General features: G+C 39.7%; 1 protein-coding gene across 2 annotated transcripts; it reads right to left on the bottom strand.

Annotated features, from left to right (window-relative positions):
• Positions 1–56: 56 nt before the first annotated feature.
• On the bottom strand, positions 57–10,264 carry LOC307255001 (elongation factor 1-delta-like). 2 transcript variants are annotated; one of them, XM_080033595.1, is made up of 10 exons: positions 10,224–10,264; positions 9,308–9,329; positions 6,748–7,353; positions 5,257–5,380; positions 3,037–3,090; positions 1,889–1,970; positions 1,703–1,797; positions 1,207–1,398; positions 691–885; positions 57–194 (listed from the first exon to the last, which is right to left on the bottom strand). In XM_080033595.1, exons 3-10 carry the CDS (start codon positions 7,317–7,319, stop codon positions 156–158), a joined length of 1,353 nt encoding a protein of 450 aa, XP_079889721.1. In that variant the 5' UTR covers positions 7,320–7,353; positions 9,308–9,329; positions 10,224–10,264; the 3' UTR covers positions 57–155. The 2 variants fall into 2 exon arrangements, with proteins under 2 accessions (XP_079889721.1, XP_079889722.1); XM_080033596.1 differs by lacking the exons at positions 3,037–3,090; positions 10,224–10,264.
• Between the last annotated feature and the right edge of the window lie 1,070 nt (positions 10,265–11,334).

Here is an 11,334-nt window from a genome sequence, read left to right as displayed (position 1 = left end):
CCTTGGAAGTATGGAGTTCAAACCATTTGCTTGTGTGAGTAATAATGACACTGAGATGAGATGGATGTTTTTGGTCTAAACTTCACATTTTATTAACCGAGCAAAATTAGAACAGCAGCTACGCTTTGGTGGAAAAGGTGAAGAGATGGTTGAACTTAGATCTTATTGAAGGCGGCAACATCTACACTCTGGATCTGCAGACGAAGAAAAATAGAACATGTCAAGGTTATATTCATGGTCATTTATAGTGCATCAAAGTTGTTTTGTTTAAAGTTGATTAAGCACTTGTCAGATACAGATTAAAATGTTTTTAAAAATTATAAAAAAGGCATACTTATAAACAAAGTATAGAGTCACACAAAAATAATCTCTCAATGATCACTTATGCTCCACTAGAATGTGTGGTGGTGTTTATCTTATTATTTGCCATATTACAGGGGGTCAATGTGCAAAGTTCCTGAGGTTGTTATATGGAATGGAGTGACATCAGAGTAGTATTGAGCCTATTAGATGTCAGTTTGCTTAATAGAACGATGAAGCCTGAATTCACTGTAAACATACTGATTGACAATGACCCTGGAAAGAAGTTTTCTGTTCAATCTTGCACTGCAATATTCTAATTCTGTGAGCACCACAAATTGAATTCAGCTCAATAGTAAATCAAAGCTATGGAGGTGGCTATATACTTACAAAGTCCTCAAACTTGGTGATCTCCTCCTCCAGGATGTCTGTGCCCACTTTGTCGTCCTCCACCACACAGTTGATCTGCAGCTTCCTGATGCCGTAGCCGACCGGCAGCAGTTTGGACTGTCCCCACAGCAGACCGTCCATCTGCACCGAGCGCACACACTCCTCCAGCTTGGCCATGTCCGTCTCATCGTCCCACTGACGGAACAACAGACAACCACGTTTACTCCAAAGACGCACAAGATGCAAGAGTTTGCAGCAAAACGTTTACATGTTTGTAATCAGATATGCATACTTCTTAAATGTAGTCTTTTTAAAAATACATTTCTAATAAAAAGATTAAAGCTAACATTGTAACTTTTTTCTTCACCCACTTCATAACAAGAACACTAACTCATTATCACAACAAATTCATGGGCCTTTGATTATAATGAAGTTTTTCCATTACTGCCCTTAAGTAAATGAGATGACATCTGTATTGAAATGAACACATTGATATAAGTTGAGGAGGCTACGTACAGGCTTGACGTCCAACAGGATAGATGACTTGGCGATGAGTGTGGGTTTCTTGGCCTTCTTGGCTGCGTAGGACTCAATACGCTCCTGCTTCAGACGCTCTGCCTCCTCATCATCCTCTTCATCACTGCCAAACAAGTCCATGTCGTCATCGTCATCATCATCATCACCATTCACCTGTTTGACTGGGGCAGCCTGGACACAACAATGGGAAATAGCTGTGAAGGTGAGCCATTTTTTGGTTGAACTTTCCAATAAGATTTTTCCATTTATCTTTATTTGTTTGCACTTTTTACTCATCATGGTAAAAACAAAGACATACAATAAAACTATTCCAAGTATAATCATGAATCAAACAAGACAAAGCAAACAAAAACAAGAAAAGCAGATACAACGAAACATACGAAAATAAATAAAAAATAATGTCATTGTTCATGAGACGTGGCTGTTTTGCCTCTTTGAACATATACAAGAACATACTGAATTCTTAGTCCTCTACCTTAGCGCATGGGACGGCTGCTGATGCAGGTGTCTTTTCCAGCACAGCCACTCTGGACTCCAGCTTCTGCATGGTTGCTCTCATTGTCTCCACCACTAACACAATAGGACAGTTAAGTTTATAAAAATATATAACGAGCAAGAAAAAAAAAAATCTAATTCAGGTGACGTGAGATTGTAAACACACCTTTGTGCAGGGTCTGGTTCTCCAGCTCCAGGCTCTTCATGCGTGACACCAGCTCCTGGTCTCCCCCGCCATGTGAGGACGACTGGGGAAAGAACAACACATTCATTAGACAGTGGAATGCTGCAGGTCACGGTCTGAACGCAAACAAATCACAATGCACCAACATCCAGGCCGAGCTCCAAGGCAAGCCTGATGGGAAAGAAGCGGGCAAAAAAATAATCAAATTGGTGAGGTTAAAAAACACCATGCGATGCAGTGATTTGGAAACACTTCACACACACACACACACACACACACACACACACAATGCTTTTGTTGAAATTAACTCCGTTATGTTCACAATTATTGCATGCAGACACTGTATGTAAAAAAATAATAATAATAATTTCCACCCTCAATTAATATTACAGGATAAAAAGTTCCACATTTTGTAAAAAAGTATTTCCTTTCCTTCAGCGGGATGACACGATTAATACCTCTCATATTCATCTTTTAAATATTTATGATGCAAGGCAGCAACAGCTTAGCATACAATGATAACAAAATCCACCTACTAGCACATCTAAAAGACCACTTCGCAAAAATGCCACTTTGGTATGTGTATGGATTAAGGTTGGGAGAATAGGTTGTCAATTACCAAGTGATGGAGGTGTTTGTAGGTAGGTATTTGTTTTTTTATATCAAATATTTGGACAGAGCGAGGCCGGTTTTCCAATCTTTGCGCTAATCTATGAGAGTAGTAATCAATCTTCTGGTGTAATTCAATGACGATATTTCTCAAAATACTCCTGTAAGTTTCATGTTATTTATCAGCTTATTAAGAAGTTACACTGTAAAATACTCTCCGTTAAGATGGAAGATGTGGAAAGGAAATATTTCACCGCTGAAAATGTTTGATAATTTTTTATAGAATTTGACAATCACAATCACTGTCAAAAGATTAGAATTCTGCCCCAACATTCTGAATCAATTAGTGGTAGTGTATCAAACTTCACAAACGGATGCAGGATCATAATATGGTGGTAGAGGATGAGACATGGTAGTGCTGTGATCACAGTAGCACACTCCAGCAGCAGCAGACAGCGGGCTGTCTGTCTCAGCCATGCAGCGTTCCCCGAGCAGCAAAGCTCGACCAGGAGGAGACTTACGTTTCTGTGCTGCCGTTTCTGTGGGCGCGCTTTGGCCTGCAGGGCTGTTTTCACCTGCACCCGGTGAGGCCCAGGGTGAAGGTAAGGGAGGGGATGGGTATACCAAGACACAAAGAAAAGTACTGGTTGTAGGTAGAAAGTTGGGTGCGACAATATGCACTACTTCAGAGTTAGGAAACGGACAGAAGCGGATGTCAATAAAAGTGCACTATGCAGTTTCACGGGAGGGGCATTTGTTAATATTTGCAGAGCCTGCAGTTGGTTTACTTAACACATTTTCTCTACATGTAATTCTTAGTTTTGAATAATTCTATTATCATGAATCAAGAGACTAAATTATTCTGAGGAACGTGGAACCAAATACAAGACTATATATGTTTGCAAACAAAACTGTGGGCCCTGTTGCAACAGGGAAACAGTAACCTTTAAGGTAGCTTTCAAAATTCAAACAGTATTCCATGGATCCAATTTTCCTGTGAGGAAATTCATAATTGAGCATATACCTCAGAAATGTTTCACTTCAACACACCCAAAGCTACATAGTGCACCTTTAATCACCTTACACAATAAAAAGGTAACGAGTAGCTACTGAAAGGAAATATGTTATTTTCTGATTAAAATGCATATTCAGCAGTATTACAAAACTCTTGTTGATATTTGAAATGAGCTCCCAGCACGCGGTCAGGCCCATCCCTGGCAATATTTGATGCTCAAAGCGAGTGCTCCAGCCGTCCAGACCCGAGCGTGGCATAGACGCTGTGAGCATCCATTGTATTGGATAAACCCATTGCGTCTGCACCAACTCCCTTTGTTTTCACATAGTAAACCATTTTTGGAGCCTGGGCTCTGTATAAGCACCAGGCTTCTTTTCATTCATACAGACAGGTAGTGGATGATAAATAGATATTCGCTGATTTTGAAAAAGTTGTTTGGATTACAATGAGTGAGAATGCCTTTAACCTTTTTATACAAAACAATGTTTATGCAGAAATGTCCACACATACTGCTAACAATACATCATGGCATTGATGTAAAGGCCAACACATAAGCAGCTTACTGACAAATTGAAATGAAGCTTATAGGAATGCAGGCAGTGGTGATAGAGAAAAAAACGTCTCGTAACAGAAAATGAAGCATGCGTAAAAAAGGTGCAGACTAAAAACTTTCTGGGATTGAAATGAGGCTAAAATGTCTTCTAGAACTTCACTATTGTAGAGCCTGTTTTAAGGCCGGTGAACTGAGCACAGTCCTGCTGCTACAGGGGGTGGGGGCTAGCCTGCAAGTCATTTGAAGTAAAGGACTTACTCCGTTTAGGGATTGCAGGATATTCTGTCGGGATTTAGCAATGTCCTGTAGGATGGCACTAGTTTCTCTTTCCTGCTGGTTGATGTGGGTAAAGCAGTGATGAGGCGGGGAGCAGTGAGAAAACACAGACAGCAGCAAGCAAAACAGACAAAAGCAGGATGGCCCATAGAACCAACATTTAAGATGACTCTAATAAAAAGTTATGAATCATTAAGTTATGAACGATGACTCCTTTTCTTGTTTGTGTGTGAGCAAACCCAGACCTGACCTGCAACTCTCACGGTGCAGCTGTCACTTTCCCACGTGAGCACACATACTGAATTGTGAACTAGTTTCATTGAAGCCAGGTACTAGCCAAGAAATAGGGGGATTAAGAAAGTAATTTTGAAATAGGCCCATTATAAATCAAAAACTTGACAGCATGATCTGTCGATTAACCCGACTATCCTTATTACCCACTTGCCTTCTATTGCGTTTGGGCAGCCGTAGAGGAACAGGCCTTTAAGACTCAGCAAACTATCTGCATCATATGAAATCAGACAGGATGAGTGATGAGATGTGGGTGGAATGATCTGTTAATACTCCAATCAGTCTCCATTGTATTTGCCCGTCCTGTGCAGGAACTCTGCCGTGCCCACAGCCCTGCGGCGCCTGAGAGACAGAGACAGCTGCCAAATCACCTGACCCCTCTCACCAGGCCGAGCCCACTTCTAAATCGAGTGCCTTAACTCGCACAGCTGCTCTGGTCCGTGAGTGTCGAAGATGGAACTATTGCATCAACTAAACGGGCAGCGTGAGCAGAGGGGGTGTAAGGCAGGAGATGAAAGAAAGTTCAGAAGATGGCAGCCAGAGGGAAGAGGGGGATTGGAGATAAAGCTTGTCTAAGTTTCTGGGATTTATCAAAACGTGTGCTACCTGTTGCTGGCGTGTGGAGGGCCCGTTGACTCCCTCGTAGAAGCATTTCTCTGCATCATCGTAGCGCTGTTTGTCGAACCAGATGTTCTCGGAGGCAAGGCACTGCAGTCCACTCATTTTGGTACTAAGGAAAGAAAGTCCAGAATTTAGCAGAAATAAGATGCAAATAAAAGGAATCAATCTGCAATGTATCAACAGTTCATCATTACTCACAGCCATGACCAGGTGTTAAGGCGTTACAGCCAGAACAATCAGTGACAGTACATGGTTAAATTAGATGCTTGACAAGGACAGTGTATATCACAGGTTACCACATCATGCAGAGCCACACAGATTGGTGACAAAACAAAGCGCAACAGACAGTTTTTCATTATAAAAGACATTTAAGTGCAGGCAGAATTAACAGGAATCAGAGACAACAGCAGATATGTTTCCGCTCCCTTCTCATTTTGCTGACGTTGTTACTGCAGCAGACAGGCACATACCTCAGTCTGTGAAACACAGTTGCCTGGTCTGCAAAGTCGGGATTACTGAACAAAAGGCTGGTCACTGCCTGCCATCAACCCCCCACTTTAGTGATAGCAGCAGGGGTCCACTTTGTTGTACGATTATCAACACAGATCCACTCTTCTATACATGATTAATACTTATTCGACACAAACAGACTTTGTGGGCGTTAAAAAAAAGGCAAGGGGGCATCGATTAAGGAGTGTTGTGCGAGAAAAGTTATCAGCTCATCAGATGATAAAGCACTGCATTTAAATACTCAAGACGGGAATTTAAGACTCTAGGAAGATAATTTAGTGAAAAATCCTTTTAACCTTGGCCTCAATGATTACGGGGAAAAAAAGTAGAAATTCAGCAATCACATGAAGTAATATATGAGCAATGCACATACAGGCAACTGAGCACGGCAGCAAAGATGATGTTGCATTGGACTGCGGACTCGGTGTTGCTGTCCATGCTGCGTCAATGAATAAGCCTCATTAAAAAGATTAAGGGTGCCCTGTTTATTTTCTAAGGAGTGCTTACAAGGTGGAGGCAGTGATTCTGGAAGACACTTGTTGTCAAAATCAGTGAATATCTCTTCACAACCCTGCTACCTGTTTGTACAGGTGTGTAAGTAATACACATCCTAGGCTCTGTAAACAGGTATGTAAACAAAGATGGCCCACCATAGCTAGCAACATGCCCATTTAAAGAGCATAGGCTGTCCAGATCATTTTTCAGCACACTCACAATACATACAGGTAGTGGATAGTGAGGAGATATTCACTGATTTAACACAGCATGATTTCCCAGAATCACAGTCAGTTTGGATTATAAAAAAGGCTCATCTATACCCTGCAGTGCATACCAAAAATATAAATCACACAATAGATAACTGGAAAAGCCCAAACAAAAGTGCAGACAGACAATTTAAGAAAATCACAGTAATTAAACCATAAACACATATCACGTCTCTCCCATTCTGAGTGAGAGGTGCCATACTTGTCCCATTTGGGCCTGCTTTCCGTCTCAGAGAGGCCTCTCCTCCTCTGGGTGGGCCTCTTGCTGCCTCTTGCTCCCTTCTCGCTCTCGGAGGAGGTGCGGTTGCGGCCTCGGTGGGGGGTTCCAGAGGCTTTCACAGTGACAGGGTTTCCCTGGTCCTGCTCTGGGCCGCGGGGGCGTCTGGACTGGAAGGTCATGTATTTAGTGTTAGGACTCCGTGGAGAGGATGACAGAGGGGCTGGGCCGTTGGCGGCCAGCCAGCGTTGGTAGTTGATCTCGGCTTGTTCCATAGGGGTGCGGTTGGGCCAGGTGGCCTCCACCTGCATGCCCTGGAGTTTGGGACTTTTACCATAGGAGCTGCTCGCTTCCATAGTGCCACTCAACCACTCCTCTTCCCCGGAGAGTTGGTCCTCCGATATGGACAAACGGACAGGTCGCGGACGCCTCCCAAACTTGACTTTTCCCCCCCCGCCAATGATGCCTTTCTCCGGATTGCCCTGTTTGAAGGCGCCCACTGGTGCTGCTTGCTTAGGGACGCCTTTCTGTGGATGCTTTGGCTGAGACTGATCCATTTCTCAGTTAAAGAGCTCTCTTCTTCTCTACTCACTTTAGCGTCGGATTTAGAGGGAGAGAAAAGATGCAAAAAAGGTGGAAGCTAGAGCCATTAGTTCAGTGTAAAGTTAGCAACACAACAGGAACTTTGCTTGTTAGACTCGCCAAGTAAAGCTCATCAAAACAGCTGATGTGAAGCCAATGCGGTCTTGAGAGCAAAGAGACAGAGAATTGATCAAAAAGCTGACATTTTCCCAGACAATGCCATGTCATTTCCTTTACAGAAAGATTTCAGAATGAGCTTCACCTGTATGAGAATAGAAGAATCAATCCGAGAAGGGCCTCATTCGTGTGATATTAGGATACGGAATAATTCCCCAAAAAGTTAAAGCAGTTCATTGATCAATCTCACATTGGACTTTCAAAATGCCAGAGCCAAAACAAACAATGCAAAATGTCAGTTGTAGAAGCTCACACACATGTCAGGTGAGAATGGCCAACATTTAGGTCAGGATGCGTTTGCAGTGTTTCCTCCATATTATTAATTCATCTTAAAATCAACTACAAAAAGTACAACTATTTTTTAAATCATGATTTTGATTTAAAAAAGCATAGTCATTTTAACTTGAAACGATCAATTACCGAGGAAACACTGTTTTTATTTATTAAATATGACAAGATATTTCTTTTGACCAAACCTGTGCAGCAGTGTCTGGCTCACCTTTTCTTTGGCATGCTGGAGGATAATGTACACTACCTATTATGGAATGGAATATTTAAATAATTCAAAATAAAAACAGGAATTTGTTTTTCTTATATTGAAAATCAAGAAGCACTTTCATTGAATACAAAACCAATCAAAACAAAGCAGCAATGCCTTTAAACAGGCAGGAAGAAAATAATCAAAACCAAAAAATTTACATTGTCATGCATGTAAGAATGTTAACGTCATAGAAAAATATAGATTTTTTAAATTTTACAAAATTAAACGTGCAAACAGCAATGCATTGCTTATAGTGCAGATACACTCTCAGTTGCCAGTTTAATAGGTACCAGTGTTTTCCCTACCATTGTCTTGGGGGGGCGACACCTCACCTGATTTTTGAGCGGAATAATATATATATAAATAAAATCAGGTGCTATTTTATTAAATAAATTGAACACTTATGTTATTTATCCAAATGACGTGCACGAGGCGAGGATGCTAACGTTATGTGGATCTCAATCAATGGACCAGAGGTGCCTGACTCCACAGGCAGACTGCTTGAACGTAAACTACTAAACCAAATACGTGAGATTATGAATGGACATGACAAAAAAAAATCAAAGACATAGCGTTGTAAAATATAGTTATGTTGTAACATGAATTTAAAAAAAAAAGTTATAAAGCATAGCTGTTGTACAAAAAAAATAAAAAAATTAAAAAAATTGTGCCCCGCCCCCCCAAAGCAGTCAACCAAACCGATGGGAAACACTGGGTACACATAGCTCAAACCAATGCAGAACGATACAACAGCCCTGTAATCAGGAATATATGTGTGTGTAAAGAAAGAGCTGCTGATTCAACCTTAAGGACATTTTGTTTTGGAGGCTGTAGTTTTTAGCTTTTGAACAGTACAGAATTAATTTAACGGGATCCTCCTATTAGGATTGAAAAATATGAATCGATCAAAACATTTTTAATGTAACTTTCTTTTAGAGGAAAAATGCAACATGTCGCTTGCACCACCAACATCCAATATCTGCCAATTTCAATGATTGAGTAAAAAGGCAATACAGTTCAACAGCAACACAAAACCTCCAGAATGAGCCCACCTATTTACTGCAAGTCCAATTTACTGCAGGTGTACTGTATTGGACTGCATTAGTCTTGACTAAGATGTGTACCTGATAAACTGGCATGTTAAACGAGCTGTAAAACACTTTCACTAAACCATAAGAGAGCAATAAATCAAGTGCATGTCTGAAGAGCACCAGCTGAAAAAGCAGCTTCCACATCCATACTCACCTTTTGGAACTGGACTGGGAAGCTAATGCCCAACACAGAAATAAGAGAGATATAAAATAAATTCTCATTAACTACACACCCTTATAGTCAAAATACCCACAGGATTTTGATATATTCGCAGAACTCTATTATCACATCAAAACTGTGGAAGAAAAAAAAAAGAGTAGATAAATTACTTTAGGTTAGGGAACATTTTCCCCAAATTGTTACTATAAATATAAAACATTACCTTTTAGGTCCAGTGAACAAGGGAGAAGTTCTAGGCCTTCTTCAAATTACCCAAGTTTATAAAATGTAATTCTGTTATTTTTTCCCCCAGGTAGAACAAATTCAAAATACACAACCAAAAAGCCAATAATAAGAATCAACTGTCACTTAAATCACCCCAAGGGCCACGTGAACATAACATCCTTAAATCCAGAAAATGTGTAGGTTAACCCTCTAATTTTCAGGCTTTTCAAAATGAGGAACCAATTAAGAACTTATTTTTAGATTTATAAATTAAATTTATTTTCAGACTTTTGAAGGATAGCCTATGTAGGAACTCTGTAATTGAATGGTATCTAAAGGACACGCAAATTACTGCACAGTTCACCAAGAATGTTGTCGCTTGAGAATCACTGAAATAAAATGGGCAATAGGCGTACATGTACGACACCAGGCAACAAAGAGGCAAATGTCGCAGTTAAATTGATATCTATGAAAGTACAACTTCGTGTTGTATTTCATCTGTGTCTTGCTCACCCTCACACACTATCTAAAGTTACGTGTTTGTGACAGCCCCAGCTGAACTTGTAGTTTCACTGACCACGTGGCGCTTGAAAACTAAAGAAAATCAAAATAGTTTATGGTTTTTCACAAGCGATACACTTTCTTTTAAGATGGAGGTCGTTGAATGTAACTTTTATTTACTTACTCTTGGTTTTATTCGACGTTTTATGAGTCGGTAAGAGTCCTCTGCGGTGCTGCCTCGGCTGTAATCCGACGGGAGAAGAGGACTTCCAGTTGCGGGACAAGTCTATTCTTCAGTGACAGAGGGGAGTGGGACGTAACGAATTTAAGCTTTCTCTTGACATTGTCGATTATTTAAACGTTTCTTTTAAGGTTTTTGGAAAGCACAATATTATAAAACTAACAGAAAACCCGTTTAGCTTATTTAAGTCCAGGTGATAAAAAAATAATCAGTGTTTTCGCTATTATTTACGTCGAAGCTCAGGATTGGTATGATCCATTCCACCAAAGACTGCATTTCCCAGAATTCCAAAAGACCGACAGTTCACGGGGTTCAAGAGGTTATTTCTATGGCATCTGTGATATGTTTAATTAGAACACTGACGCTATATTGCTTTATTCTTTTGCCTTTCCAGTTTGACAAAAGGACCTCTGTGAGTTCATCCATCAAATTAAAACCGGGCTAAATGTTAGGTTAATACATTTTTAAGTGCCCATACATTTTCCTCTCTTATCCTGCAGAGGGCAGACTAATCGAGACTATTTTAATAGAATATAAATTCTGTAGAAAAACTACACGGGGCTACTTAAAATTATTCATACATTTTTGAAGAGGCCAAGTGACACATCATTTATTTGGGTTCATTGTTATTTAGCACTTTAGCTAATTTTACTAGATTTCAATGTGGCATTGACTTAGTTTATAATAGCCTATCAATAATAGCAATAATAATATCAATAATAATAATAATAATAATAATAATAATAAAAATACTACTACTACTACTGCTAATAATAATAATAATAATAATAATAATAATAATAATAATAATAATAATAATAATAATAATAATAATAATAATAATAATAATAATAATAATCGTGATCTTGTAGATTTAACTGTTCAAATAGTTTAATGGTTTACAAGATAGCATACATTTTTTATGCAGGGTGATTTAATGATTGGATTTTAAATAAATTGCGAATAATTTGCGTGTAATATGTGATACAAGCAATGAATGCAAAATGATTGAACATGATCAACAATTATAGACCCACTTAGCAGTGTTACAAGT

Source organism: Ammodytes marinus, assembly GCF_949987685.1.
Source record: "Ammodytes marinus genome assembly, chromosome: 9".
Taxonomy (NCBI): Eukaryota; Metazoa; Chordata; class Actinopteri; order Uranoscopiformes; family Ammodytidae; genus Ammodytes; species Ammodytes marinus.
This window is presented reverse-complemented; position numbering and strand designations above follow the sequence as displayed.